At 40.3% G+C, this 15,533-nt stretch overlaps 1 protein-coding gene across 2 annotated transcripts in view; it reads left to right on the top strand.

The window, feature by feature from the left end:
* DRP5A (Dynamin related protein 5A) overlaps positions 1 to 15,244 on the top strand; it is a 15,349-nt gene extending 105 nt beyond the window's left edge. Inside the window, exons 1-9 of one of the 2 annotated variants that reach the window (XM_087670697.1) lie at positions 1 to 362; positions 12,071 to 12,262; positions 12,354 to 12,560; positions 12,677 to 12,942; positions 13,053 to 13,215; positions 13,308 to 13,535; positions 13,624 to 13,816; positions 14,014 to 14,698; positions 15,058 to 15,244. The exon at positions 1 to 362 is cut by the window's left edge and continues 105 nt beyond it. In XM_087670697.1, coding sequence (XP_087526823.1) covers positions 1 to 362; positions 12,071 to 12,262; positions 12,354 to 12,560; positions 12,677 to 12,942; positions 13,053 to 13,215; positions 13,308 to 13,535; positions 13,624 to 13,816; positions 14,014 to 14,698; positions 15,058 to 15,244 — 2,483 coding nt within the window. Of the gene's footprint in view, positions 363 to 12,070; positions 12,263 to 12,353; positions 12,561 to 12,676; positions 12,943 to 13,052; positions 13,216 to 13,307; positions 13,536 to 13,623; positions 13,817 to 14,010; positions 14,699 to 15,057 lie in introns of both variants that reach the window. The other variant, XM_087670695.1, reaches the window with a different exon arrangement.
* The last annotated feature ends 289 nt before the right edge of the window (positions 15,245 to 15,533 follow it).

Here is a 15,533-nt window from a genome sequence, read left to right as displayed (position 1 = left end):
ACAAGCTCGCAGAGAAGATGGACAGCGTCCCATCGACCCCCAGCACCAGGCGGCATGCCGTCGCCGGTGCAAACCAGGATACCAAGGCCGCCCCCGCGGATGCCTTCTTCATCAGCTCCGAGTCACGCTCCCGCTTCGAGGCATACAGCCGCCTTCAGTCCAGTGCAGTTGCGTTCGGCGAGAAGCTCCCCATCCCTGAGATCGTCGCGCTTGGTGGCCAGTCCGATGGCAAAAGCTCCCTGCTCGAAGCTTTCTTAGGGTTCCGATTCAACATACGGGAAGTGGAGATGGGCACCAGAAGACCCCTCATGCTGCAGATGGTGCATGATCCTACTGCCATCGAGCCTCGATGCCGTCTCCAGGTACACATTCTTTCTTTCCTTTAGCTTTGCATTTCTGCTGCCCTGCACTATGTCCAATTAGGAGTCCTAGTTATGGTACAGTCTGTCCTTTTGGAAATTGGATTCAAATTAATTGTCATAGTCATGAGATAGTGTGCTATTATGCTGTGAATTTGCAACTTGTTCCTGAGTTCCTTGAATTTATGCTGGCCCATGCCTTCACTGTATTCATGGAACAGCTACTGTGGTGGAATTGAGGATGGAGTATTGCTATAAGCTTGAGGCGGTTGTATCAGTTATAAATTTGTCTTGCTGAAACTTTTTTAATAGATGTAATCGAATTTATTCTGATTTCTTTTTGGGGTTGTGTGAGAGCCAAATAAATTGGTCAATAATGGAGGATCAATTTTGATCTAACTATGCATGGCTAACAAGAGTGTCAAATGAGGTGCCTTTGAAACAGGTTACGATTACAAGACGAAAGAGTTGGCTAGTATGAGAGTTGAGATAGTTAAATGACTTCATAGAGGATCACGAAAGCACCTAAATGAGCAATATGCATATTTCTAGATACATCCTAAATTTTTGTAGCTTAATGGAGTGTCAACTGAGGTGCCTTTGAACTATGCTACAATCATGAGACTTAAGAGTGTTGGCTGCTATGAGAAATGAAACAATTAAATGTCTCTGTTAGACAACCACCAGAGCACTTGCATATGTTTCTAACACTCCCTCTCGATCCTCAAAAAAACTTACAAGGATACAAACAAATTAATGGTGTTGCAACCATGGGGGCCCCAGTCAGACAGAAACTAGATATGCTGTGAAGATAGCACATAGAAAAACTGCTCAAGGATGAAGCAAAGAGTTGTTCGAACCTTCTAGAAGTTTTCAACCATATGCAGAGTGTGAATAGAAGTCAAAGAAGCAGAGTTACATGTCAAGTCACTGTATACAGGAAGGGCTTAACTTAGAAATCACCTCCTAAACACGAGTATTCAATTTTTGCAAGAGATAGACTACAAAAAGTGAACACAAGAGAACCAAACACAAAACAATCTTCAAGGTATATGTTAGATACATCGCCATCAACTATTGAATTCTTTAATGGGATGCTTGTGGGATAACTTTCAGTGAAAAGTGTCTTATGAGCAAGGTAAAATCAGTAGATATGTGCTAATCTGACCAGTATGTGATTGTGTATGGAATGTTTTTCAGTATGTACTGATTGTCCTGTATGTGATTAGCCTTAATAGCAATTTAACATTATAGATTTTTGTTAAGCTGATAGGCATTTTCAACCTATTGTTTAATGTCTATATATTTTTAAAGCTATATATCATTTTTCTTTGCTGTTTGCTGTCCATAGCAGCTAAGAAACATGTTTCTTTGAATTTGAAACTTACGAAATAATTTTTAAAGTACGAAACGTTTCTAAGAGTAAAAAACATGGTTTTTTTTTTTGTGAGCTGGAATCCAAAACATGGTTTTTTTGACAAAAACTATTGGGCAATGTTAAACATGATGATGATGATGTGTAATGACTCGTGAGGGCTCAAGATTTTGAACGAGAGGTTGATTTTTTTGTGATTTTGTTTAGTTATTGGACTTTGTCAATCTAGTATGTGTTCTTGTCTTGAGAGTTGAATATTATACAACTTTAGTCTCATTTATGAGTTATTTATGATATATTATGATTCATTTATCAGTTTGTTTTGAAATGAGAATCATGATGTTGCAACTTGACACAATCCATATTGTAGATAGGCTATTTACATGTTAATTTTAATTTTCTTTGTATGATATGTATGAATCATAATGTTTGAGTTCTAAACCATAGTATAGCTTGTCCAAAGACTAACTTTGAAATAAGTGACAAGTCAATAATGGATCATGGATATGTAACACATAATGTATTATTCTCAATTGACTCTATTATCACTCAAGCTCAATTGGCCATTCTTTGTTTAAGAGAGAGTTCCATAGAGATTTAGAACCTCTTTCCCTAGTTAAAACTATTAAAAATTCCTATTAAAAAAATCCGTGTTTCTTATTTTACCCCCTCTTGAAAGAAACTTACGAAACATGTTTTTGACGTTTCATTTTTAAACGTTTTTGACGCTTTTGGTTGCTATGTTGTTTTCATTATTGTTGCTTAATGTGAATATGCTATTGGATATTATTTTCGATTTTATGTTTTCTTAATAGACATCATCCATTATGTTTTTTAAACCTTACAAATTTTGTGTACCTAAAATTTCAAATTGTATCAAACACAATCCATAACATGAAATGTACTTGCTCTCATCTATGAGAGATGCATTCAAATCTTGTTTTTATCTATGAGATATTTGAATATATATATGTAGCATAAAACATACCTTAAAGAGAGATCATTCAATGTGTAATGTGAAATGTACCTTTACATGGGATATTCATAATCAATGTAGTACGAGTCTCCAAAGTCTTAGAGAGCTTCCAATAATTCTCTCCTTCCATGACATCCCATCTTCAAGGGTATCTCGAGCTTTTACACGAGCCATTGTTGAATGGTAATGCCACCATGAAGTGCATTTAATGAATTTGGAAGAAGAGTGTCATTGATGAATGTCACATGTATCCATTGGTACTTGGGCCACATGGTATTGTTAGTAGGATCGTCAACTCATGTGTGAGTCTATACATGCCAGATGTGTTGGACATTTTAATCTATATTTTAGGCATTATTTTAGTGATTTTTGTGTGGAATTTGTGACATTTTATGCCAGTTAGCCAACATTAAATGCTCGTCGACTATTTGCTCTATTTGGCATATTTTGGGACTATTTATTCAAGGGCTTCTCCCCCTCCCCATTCAATCATCATCATTCTTCAGATGGTCTTCCTATTGGAGAGAGGAGTTGGTGCTAGTGCCCATGTAGCTAGTCACTCACTGTTGTACGTGTCATTCTCGTGTTTGATATATGGATTTCATTTCTCGAGCACATCTTCGATTTCTCTTCTTTTGCAATATTCTTTTGTTTTCTTTCTCTTCTGCCTTGTGTTCAGTAGTTTATTTCAACACTTGTCTATGTTTCCATTGTTGCACCACTTCTGACATTATATTAGATTGCAAGATCTAGATTTTTGATGGGATGTTTTTGCTGATTACAGTTTTTTTTTCTCCTTACTGATCAGGCTTGCATTTTTCAAACTAGCACCTTGTGTTTTCTTTGATTTCAATTTGCAATTGTAAGTATACTACATTAAATGCTCCATTAGCTTGTGTTTTTCATTTTCTACCCCTAATTGTAGTTGGGCGACTATTTGTACAGGTCGTTTTTGTTGTTTTTACTAGTTTTTGATTGGTTTTTCTTCATTTTGTAGTAGTTGGCATTCATTTTTTATTAGATTTTTGGTTACACTACATGTGAATTCTCATTTTGTGAAGTCTTTGTTATTGGTTTGGCTGTATTTTCTCTCCATATACCATCTATTCTTTATGTTCATTTCTTTTTCTCTTTAGATGGCTCCTCCGTGTACTTCTACAGATGATAAGTTTCATGGACTTGACTATTTTACATGGAGTGTTGTGATGAATGCCTAGTTTGTGCAAAAGCGGATTTAGTACATTGTATGTTGAGCTATTTCTCGGCCTCAACGTCCTTTTTCTTGTCCCGAAGATTTTGATGAGGACAACCATGACAAAGCTATGCTTATGTGGGATTTGGACGATGCATATGTGTATTTTGCACTGCTTCGGCATATTTGAAAAAAAGTTTTATCGGCAATTATCTCTTGCAAAACATCACCAGAAATATGGTCAAAGCTTCAGCTGTCGTATGAGGCACCTTTTCCCATGCATGTTGTGACCCCTTATGGATAGCTTCAGCAGATGAAGTTTTAGCTGAAGGACACCATTCAGTCATTTTTGCTCCATGTTAGATAGGTACAAGACTAGCTTCGACACATGTAGTCTCTCCTTCATGAGGCACATCTAGTGGGAATGGTACTCTACAAGCTTCCCTCGGAGTTTGATGGAGTATGGTATGATATTAGTACGAAAAAAAACATAATATAAAAAAAACCATAACTCATTAAATGATAGAACACAATGCACATGTTTAAAGTGGAAACAACCATTTTATTACTGAATAATATAAATACATGAGGGTGGCCATTGTGGTCGTATGGGCTGCGTACAATATGCGTTACAACTAGAGTCTAATACATACATGGTCCATGGATGACGAATCAGAATGGCATGTGGATACAATGATAGTAGACACAAATAAAAGAGAGATCTATGAATCTATGATGAGGTATCTTTATTATCATCATCATTAGAACCATTTGATTGCTCATCGAGAGAATTTGAAGATGACTTCTTGGTCTCGGATGATGAGATACTCTCATACTCATCCTCACTGATGAGGTTACCATCATCATCAAATGATGGCTTCCTAGGTACAGGTTGTATAAGCAAGGGGGGAATGTCATCACGAGGCACAGGATGTAAGCTACTGGAGCCTTGCCTTATATATGTATGCAAGCCACTCAAACCATCTCTCCTCGATGTTGGAGGGTGCCGAATGACTATGCCCCTGCTACCACTTACTCGAACTCCTCACCCACAAGTACGCTGACTGCGAGTGTCACGAGTATCTGTTGCCATAATCTCTCTATAGAGCTCCACAAAATCATCTCCTTCTCGTTCACCTCTTGATGTACGCTCGGAAGAGTGTTGCCTGCTGACTTGAAGTATCAACATTCATCTATGCAATGCACATAAGATTGCAAATGCTAAGTTTAAATTGTAAAGTATAAGCTTTAAAGTTTGAAACAATTAATTTTAAATTTTATGGTTAAATGTTTACTTGCTTTGGACTACCCATGCTCATTATAGCCGTCATCATGCGTAAGTTAGTGCGGCAATAGACTAGGCGCTTTAATTGTTGTGCACTAAGCCGATTGTGAATCTTCGTGTGACTGAGAGAATAGACACTCTAGTTTCTCTCACATGCGCCTGAAGAGCAATCTTGAGCAAGGACTCTCATGGCTAAGGGTTGAAGAGTCTCCAATGCGTATTCAAAGTTTTGCCACCAAAATAAGGGCTTCACAAGTTACTCTCTCCTTCAACAAGTGCAGAAGCAAAAGCTAAATGTCCTCTCTGATCCACATAGGATCCTAGCTCCTCCAACACTGCATTGTGGTCATTCACAAGGACCACACGAGTCAAATAAGGAAGTTGGTTCGAACGGAGCTCTCTATCATCCATAATCGCGGGCGACTTGTAGGCCGGATGTACCAATGTGGCAAAATCATTGATGGGCTTATGCATCCATGCCTATCTTCTCTCTGCTATCTCTAGAACATGTGCACATTGTGTCTTTGTGATCACCGTGCAAGCACATGCCTCCATCAATGCCACTCTAAAGAAGTGAACAAGAAGGCCCATGGTGGACCCCTTGCAATCACTCATAACATCCTATAAAAGGGAGTCATGACAATAACAATGGCACATAATTTCTGCCAAAATTGCTCATAAAGACACAAGCATTGCATGGTTTTGGTCTCCTTTGTTTCATGCTCATTCCTCTCATTCTATAGAGTGGACACTACTGTTTGGTGTACATAAAGGTGCTCTAGCAACAACCACATGTAAGAAAACCGAGTCAAAGAAGGCTTCTTTAACTTGAGTGTGCTATGCTCATGATACGTCACAAGCACCTTTACCTTTATTGTGAAGAAGGTGACAATTGATGTACCTTTGCGGATCACCCTCTTTACCCACTTGAGCTTTCCAATGTCCTCAATGAGCAAGTTCAAACAATGACTTGCACATGGAGCTCACACAGTCGTGGGAAACTCCACCTAAAGCAAATGGCCCATGTGCCAACAATTTGATGCATTGTTAGTAATAACTTGCATCACATTTGAGGGACCCATCTACAACAATAAATTACAAGTACCAATACTTGGAGGTTAGAGAGAGAGAGAGAGAGAGAGAGAGAGAGAGAGAGAGAGAGAGGGGGGGGGGGAGTTGAGCCTTTCAAGTTTTAACTTTCAAGATTCAAGAATAAAGAGAGATAGGGGTTTGGGGGAAAGAGAGAATCAAGATAGATATTAGAGAGAATAGGGAGATAGATGGTTATATATAAATTATAATGAGAGAAAGTGAAACAAATTTAAAAGGCAACGTATATCTCAATGATAGCTTGCCGAATGTGGTAGTAAATAAATGCGCATGTCGTTTTCCTCCCCCTCTTGCCGGTATCTACGACCCACAAAAAGTACGTGTCGAGTGGACATGCGACGAGTATGTTGATGCTCTGTTTGTTACAATTACTCCATTCGTCAATGAGAATGAAGCAATCATATTTTATCCATGCGGCCTGAATAGGATCAAGGGCTCTATCAATCCTCTCCTCTTCATCAATCTTTTTTGTCCTCATGTCGTATGTGACACCAGTCCACCATTCTCCACATGGACTCACATTGGCAATGGCTTTTACCATTTTCTTTCATTGCTCTTGCTTTAGGACATTGAATGCAAGAGTGCACTTAATCATCGTTCGTGTAATTTCAATGTCCTCAAGTCATTGCCTTTCTTTAAGAAAGGCAACCGACCCACACACATGATCATGAGCTTGAGAGAGATAGGATTGTCTCTTTGGTGCCGTATGAGTCTCCACTCTTTGTCTTTTGCCAGAACCGGATGTGGATGTGGAGTCCCTATCTCCAATGGTAGAGGTCTCTCCCACATTGGTTGAAGATGCACCCACATTTGATGCTTCCTTATTAGTAGGCATAGGAGTTGGTGTTGATACACCACTTTCTTCTCTTGTGGATCCCTCCCTCATCTTGGTAAGAATCTCATCCGCGATGTTTTGAGGGATTTCCTTGCATGGAGCAACTTGTTCCCCCATCCTTGGAAAAGTCGGGTTGCACCACTTGTATAGCGCTTTGCGCAATACTTGCACGTCCAATGATGGGAGTTGGACTTTTTTGTATCCCTCTCAACATGGATTGTGTGTAAATTGAAGGCCTCATGCTTCTCGGGAGTCATGGTGCCAATGACGGACGGAGAGAGAGAGAGAGAGAGAGAGAGAGAGAGAGAGAGAGAGAGAGAGAGAGAGAGAGAGAGAGAGAGAGAGAGAGAGATGCTTGAGTCTTGACTATTCAAACTTGAAACTTGAAAGAGAGGGAGAGGGTTGGGGTAAAGTTGAAACTTTAAAGAGGAAGAGAGAGAGAGAGGGGATGGGAGAGGCTTGAGCGTTGAGCCTTAATAGGGTATAGAAAAGAGGAGAGTGAGAGGCTAGAGCTTCACGGACTACAAAGCAATTCAAGATCCAAGAGAGGTAGATGAGAGTGCCAAATGCTTGTTGAATTGGTGCGGAAGCATAGAGAAGAGGATCACCTTTTGTAGATGAGAGAAGGGTTAAACAATCAAAGAGGGGTCAACAGTCAAATATGGCTACCAGTTGGATGGAATCCAAGGGGGATTGGGAAAGGAGTGCATAGTTGGAAAAGGGGGTGGATTGAAGTAATCCTAGGCTTCCCATCCCCTCAAAAGTGCAATGTAGGAAGACATGCACAGAACACGGGGAGATGCGGTAGACATGGTGGCCAATAAAGGCCTATTTTATCATACGAAACCGTATAGATACGTACGGTACCATATGGTACAGACAATACTGTACGATGTACCAGTGTAACTATGGCATAGACATCATTTACACTTGTGAGCTTTACATATATGTCCTCAATATTTCTTGAGCATGAGGCATCTTTGTGTTTACAAGGGAGGTTTCTGTCTCAATCTAGAGGTTCTAGTGAGGCCTTTATAGCTTTAGAGAGGGGTGATAGGAAGAAGTTGAAGGCCTCGTGTTATCATTGTGGTAAGAAGGGACACTTGCGGAAGGGCTGCAAGGAGTTAGCAGCCTCACAAAAGGAGGAGAAGAAGAAACGGGATGTGGACTCCTTCAATGAGTCATTCTCTTTCTTAGACTCGGACTCGGACTCGGACTCTGATTCTGATTCTCCAGCCAACGAGAAGTCTAAGGCACGGTAGGGATCCACTTCTTTAGACCGAGGTTTGGGCTTGACTGCCCCTTCCTCTACTGTTTTCTAGTCCAGGTGATGCAATCATTCCTCACGACTCTCCAATACTAGAGAGGGAGTGTGAAAGGGTGGTGAGATGGGTTAGTTGAGCCTCCTTTATATAGGTATATAGGTGCACAGGTTCTCGAGAGGGACGCCCTTGACACATCGACCGAAGTCGAGCAGGTTCAAATCTAGGAGTTGGGATTGACATCTAGATTCATGATGGGTTGTTTCTTTGACAAAGAGCGGGATTGGCTCCTAGTCCAAGCTCACATGAGAGGACACTTTGGCAGTCTTGGCCCAAGGTGGGAAATCCATGGTCACGTATGTTTTAATGCATTTTTGATAGGATGGTCTTGTATGCTACTGGGAGACATTGTTGATGGACACAAAGAGTTAATTATGACTTATCTATTTTCAAGAATTGATACAATTGAGCTTGACATTAGGTTCTCTTCAAGGCACCTTGGTGGTGGCTCCATGGTTCTACTTTGGTAGTTCTATGTTGTATGGACTGTGATGAGTCATTATCACTGTATTGTATTAGATCACCCATGATTTGAGAGAGGGTGTTAGCAAGATTGTTAGCTCCCAAATTCAGTCATCATCATTCTTTAGGTGGTATTCGTGTTGGAGAGAGAAGCCGGTACTAGTGTCCATACAACCAGTGACTCACTGTTGTATGTGTCATTCTTGTGTTTGGTATATGGATTCCATTTTTTGAGCACATCTTTGAGTTCTCTTCTTTTGCAATGTTCTTCTGTTTTCTCTCTTTTGTCTTGTGTTCAGCAGTTTATTTCAACACTTGTCTATGCTTCCATTGCTACACCACTTTTGACAGATTTGACCAGATAGATAAGAGGACCAAAGGTCTTACAGGTCTACATAGACTAGAGATGTTAGCTACTAAATTGCGGTGAGTGTGGGCTAGGCTAGTTATTGCCCTTGAGCACTGAGTAGTTAGTCAATCCCTTGTAAAGAAACACTTGTCTCTAGATAATAAACACAATCGTACAACAAAGCATAGATTGATAAAAGAACTCACGAGGGTTAGGGTCACTTAGAGACATTGTACATAGAAGATGAAAATACAACATTCATGCAGTAAATGCATTGTAGGGTGAATACAAGACCTCAAACTTCCATGTCTCTAGGATTGGGGCAATGAGTGTGAGTTGGGGAGTTTTTCGTCCTTTGTATGGATCCCGAAACATAGCAGACAACCTCCGAAAGTGTATGATAGCAGCAAACACAGACTTGGAGTCTTGATCAGTGGCAGACAGGTTTGGGACAGCTAGATCAGTAGGCAGCAACATGATGTCGTGTGATCATAGGTTCACTAAAGGAAACCCTTGGAAAATACCATGCCTTTGGGACATTATTTGCCAGATTTCACAAGGTGATAAAGTCCAATATTGAGGTAGGACTGGGAGCCTTTGACAAGTATCCAGCATGCCAAATAATCATGAAGTCTTTTCCATATTCAGGCCTTAATGGGCGGACATGATTATTGAGTCTCTAACTAGAGAAAAAAGGGGACACTATACTTGCTTTAGCCCTATGCTTTAGAGCTTTCATGAATGGTGTTGAGAGGAAGAAGTGGGCAGCAGATGGTGCTTTTTGTGCGGAATTTGCAGGTAGTTTGAGGAGAGATCTGGAGTGAAAAATCTGATGTGTGGGTTGCTCTTGACCTTGACAGTGAATAGAAGCAATCTTCAAGGCTTTGTCAGGGCATGCATGACATATATGAAGCAAAGCAAGGAGAGACACTTCAGAGAAGAACAGAGAACTGTTATGGACTGTTTTGAACAATGTTTTTTAGGAACTAGAACAAGGATTTACATTTTTGTATAGGCTACATAGGTTCTAGGATGTTCTTATGAATGTATGGGACTATTTTGGAGCCATAGATACATTGTTTGATATCTCATCTCATGTATGCTGAATGATAATATATATGGGTTGAATATATTTAGGTTTACATTGAGCCATAGTCTTAGTTCATGGTCTATATGCTAATATACATGCTTTATATGATTTTGGCTTAAGCTTTATGCCATAGACATAATCTATAGTTGGGATTCTTAAATATATTGGATTCTTATTGCATCTTTCCATCTTCTTCTACGAAATTTTTTTTGTTTGTATTTTGAGCTCTTCTTACTTGAGTCTCTATGACTTTTGGCCATACACGTTAAAAACCTTGATATCTTTGGTGAACGCGATGTGAAAGACCAAAGGAAGAGTTCTATTGTATGGGGGATAATACAAGTCAAACTGATAATATGAAGCAATTGTTTTAGGTAGGTCAAGTAGAGTTGTTTGATGGACGAAATGTATCGAATTACTTGAAGTTGTATGCAGAGAAAATGGATTTCTTTAGGAAACTTGCAAACCGGACGAGTCAATATTTTGTAAGGCTTGTAGTTCATGAATTGAAACCACACATAAATGAGATCAATGCAAAAAGGCCTGCATAGGATGATTTTAAGAAAGCACTGAAGGAATAGTACTTTATTGAAGGTGCAGGATTGGTCACTAGGAGAATTTTTATGGAATAGGTTGCAAAACCTAGCAAAGGCCTGGCTGTTTTATAGAGTTATTGTGCAAGTTTGAATGCACGTATGATCAGTTGGATGATACATAGCAATAATCTATAGAATAATAAAAGATTGAGCCTTGAAGAGCTCTTGGAATATGAAAGCATAGAGCAAGGATTGAAGATAGATTGGTAGGATGTAAAATATGTTGTTTTTATGCTTGTAAAGTGATAGAGAAGAAGAGCAAGGATACATGTCAGTGCTGTGCCTTCATCTTCAAGCAAGGCAATAACAAGTAGCAGCCGGTTTCTATTGCAACTCTACTAAAGATGATGTGATGGATAAGTTGGTTAAAGACATGTGTGGCTTATAGTTGAAGCTTGCTAAATTGGAAGAAAAAGGGTGATCTACAAGTCCAAGGATGCAGACTTATGAAGGCTTTGTATATAGATGTATTTGGTGTGACAGCATGGAACATGAACATAGAAATTGCAAGACATATAAGGACACTTTGGATAAAAATACGATCTTCTTTAAAGATGGGAAAATTCATCTGCATGAGACAGTATTGCCACTCAATTTGAACTTTGGAAAGGGTGGAATGCAAAAGGTGGTAGATGAAATGGATGTCAGAAATACATATGCTGCAGTTGGAGCAACAACCTATGGCTTACATATTGAAACTATCTCTAAGCAGAATTCCAGATGTGATGATATGCTTGGGAAGAAGAATGAATGTTGGACACATGCAATACAAACTGCAGAGAAAGGGAAAATTTCGAGAGCTGAGTTGAATAATATAGGCTTCTGTACTTAGAAAATGATTGATTGGGTTGCTCCTATTGATTCCTTCTCTGTTTATGCATATCTTGCTAAAAGCAGAATATTAAAGTTAGTGTAGATACATTGTTAGAGGGTACCAAAAATGCAGATATCTTGACTGGGAATGTTTATCCTTTCTTATGTGGTGTGTGTGTGTGAGTTATAGTGGTGCAAACAAGTGGAATTTATGTAGAACAGTTTTTATTTCAACAAAAAAACTGTAAGTTAGAAAGCAGATGTCTGATATTAGCTGCTTATGTTTATGTGAAATGTTCTTATCAGGAGGAAGACTCTGATGATTATGGCCCTGTTATAAATCCTGCTTCATCTGTAGCTGAAGCCATACGTGTAAGGACAGAGGAACATTTGAAAAAGGAGCGGACAGCTGTGAGCTCTAAGCCTATTATCATGCGGGCTGAGTATGCATTCTGCCCCAACCTCACAATAATTGATACTCCAGGGTTTGTTTTAAAGGTAAAACTTTCAATCTTTCATGATGCACCCATATTATTACTTATGGCTTGCCACTCTACTGATAAGGATTTTATTACCGTGTTTCATGTAGGCAAAGAAAGGGGAGCCTGAAAGTACACCAGATGACATTTTATCCATGGTGAAGACACTTGCAGCTCCTCAACATAGGCTTTTACTCTTCCTTCAGCAAAGTAGTGTGGAGTGGTGCTCTTCACTCTGGCTGGACGCAATTCGTGCTGTTGATCCATCCCTTCGCCGCACAATCATTGTAATATCGAAGTTTGACAACCGCTTGAAGGTAATAATCAAAATGGAGGGATCAACATGCATACATTGGCATTGGTAATGGTTATATGCTAAATGTTTGAAAAATAAACCTGCACCACCCTTCAAATGTTTGGGCTTTTCAACCAGGAGTTTGCAGAACGCTGGGAGGTAGATCGCTATCTCAGTGCAGGAGGCTATCTTGGTGATAATGTCAGGCCTTTTTTTGTGGCTCTTCCCAAAGACAGGGTGATGACAACAAATGAAGACTTCCGCAGACAAATTGGGGCTGTAGATTCTGAGATTCATCAGTTTCTCAGGGAAAATATTAAAGGTGGTTTTGATGAAGAAAAATTCGGAGGGCATATTGGATTTGCAAACTTGCGGCAGTATCTAGAAACTGAACTTCAAAGAAGGTATTACGCATTCATTTCTATTAACCTGCTAACAATCTTCACTATCTTTAGAAGTAGGGAGTGCTCAACATGGTCTATCAGCTTTAAGTTGACTGTTGATAACAACATAGGTATAGAGAAGCTGCCCCAGCAACTCTTGCTTTGTTGGAGGAGCGCTGCAGTGAAGTTGCCAATGAGTTGTCAAAAATCTGTGATAGGATATCTGCAACATCTGATATTGCAGCTTTGCGTCGGGCAGCTATGGTTCATGCAAGCTTGGTAGCAAGGCATGTGGTAGGATTCACTCTCTTCTGTTTTTTCAAATTAGAAGTGTCAGGCAAATTTCGAACTCTAACTGACATATACCGTTTTTTTTTGAGATCCAGAGTGCTCTTATAGATGGAGCTGCTGATCCAGATCCAGCTGAATGGGGTAGATCTACATTAGAAGAAAGGGCTGAGAGTGGAGTGGGTAAATGGCCAGGACTGCTTGTAGATATTTGGCCTATAAATGCCCCTCTGAAGCTGTATGGAGGTGCTGCTTTTGAGCGTGTCCTGAATGAATTCTGCTGTGCTGCATGTTCTATAGAGTGTCCCCCAGTTTCTAAAGAAAAGGTGAACATGCTCATTTCTAGATTAACTAATCTGAATAAAGAATGTAAACTAACTTTTCATTGCATCACATGGGATGATTTTGAAACAGGTTGCCAACATCTTACTTGCCCACACAGGCAGGGAAGGAGGTACAGGAGCTGCAGCTGTAGGCATTGCCCGTGCAGCAGCACGTTCGTGGCTGGGTCCCCTTCTTGACACAGCTTGTGAGCGACTTGCTTATGTCTTGAGAAATCTTTTTGACTTGGCAGTTGAACGAAGTCATCTGCAAGAAGCATCTGATGGTTAGTCTTGGAACTTGTTCTGTTATGGCCCATGGATTGTTGTGTCACTCTCCCTAAAATAGAGTTATAACTATAGCAGTATAATAAGAAAAAGATCAAGACAACATTATATAAAAAATATGAGGAAGAATTCATGATGAGTGCAGAAGAAAGACCTATCTCTTGAAGCAAGTACACTAATCAGTTTTCTGCAGCAGAACAAGCTGGAAAAAGCAATCCAGGTTTGGGTGGCTATGTCACCTTCCATGCTTCACTGCGTCGTGCATATGACCGATTTATCAGAGAACTGACAAATCGGTGTAAGGAGCTGGTTCGTCACCATCTGGAATCGTTGACTAGTCCCTTCTCTCACATATATGGCTTCGAGCAAAGCATAAGAAGCAAGACCTGGGGCACAGTTGCGGGTGTCACAGCTAACAGAGGTCTTCCTGCCTGCATGGAGATAACACAAGGTCTTGGGTCTCATCTGGATCATGAAGTGGAAAATGCTGCTCCAGCTGGGCTTTTCTCAACTCCGGCAAGGAGGCCTGAGCCATCTGCAAGAGAGCCACTCAGAGAAAGCCAGTTGACTGTGCCAGAGACACCTTCTCCAGAACAAGGTGTTGACACAGGTGCCTCCAAAAGAACAGACTTTGGACTTGTGAGTGGCAGACTTGTAGCTGAAAAAAAGAGGCAAGGATCAGATGCTTTGGCTGGGTATGGGCCAAAGCCAGGCCATCAGAAGGAAGCGCGGTACGGTGGTAATGAGGATGCATCTGAGGGGGTGAAGTCAGCTTATGCACAGGTTTGTTCCTTAGCTGCTGAGCACTTTGCACAGATACGGGAAGTGCTGGTTGAGCGCAGTGTTCCATCGACCTTGAATGCGGGCTTCTTAACTCCTTGGTAATTTTCTCTCTTACCTTTGCAAATATGAACAGAAATGAGATGATGTAACAAAGCTACAACAATTTTATGCACTCCCATGGATCCATGTTCCCTTCAGCTGTGCATACATGAGATTTAAACGTCATTGCCCTGCCAGTTATGAAACTGACATGACTGGGAGCTACTTCTGAAGTTTAAATCCCACTTCTTTATGAAGCATTGGGATCTGTATCAACATTATACATTATACGTTACCATTATACATTATATTGTGTTATATGAAATCTATAAGAAGCAGAAAAGAGGAGATGAGAGGATAGAGGGAGGGAGAGACCAATAATAAATTCTCAAGATGTTTTGTTACCTTTGCTTTGCAGCCGTGATCAACTTGCCATGTTCATAGGGTTGGAGTTGTTTGCAGTGGATGATACACAGTTCATGGAAATGTTTGTGGCACCGGGTGCCTTGGATCAGCTGCACAAAGATAAAGCAGCCCTTCAGAAGCGCAGTGCCATGCTCAAGGCATGCCTCCAGGAGTTTCGGACTCTTGCTCGCTCTCTTTAGACATTGTTAAGCACGCTCTATCTCAGAGCAGGTGACTGATCAATGCAGTCTCAGAGCAGGTGACTGATCAATGCAGTCTCAGAGCAGGTGATTGATCTAAGAAACAGATTGCAAGGTTGGAGGTGCAAATGGAGTTACTTCTGTTGCAGGTAGAATGTTTAATCAAAGCATGGGCTATATGCTCATCAATCTCTACCCTCTACTCAGATACATCAAGATTTTGATGTATCTGATCAAACTGTGTAGTTCTCATGAGCATTAAGCAATGTATCTTTTCAGTAGGACACTC

Source organism: Lygodium microphyllum, chromosome 28 (assembly GCF_053477565.2).
Source record: "Lygodium microphyllum isolate KBCC chromosome 28, Lygodium_microphyllum_v1.1.10, whole genome shotgun sequence".
In the NCBI taxonomy this organism is placed as follows: Eukaryota; Viridiplantae; Streptophyta; class Polypodiopsida; order Schizaeales; family Lygodiaceae; genus Lygodium; species Lygodium microphyllum.
Note: the sequence above shows the minus strand (reverse complement) of the source record. Positions and strands in the feature narration are given on the sequence as shown.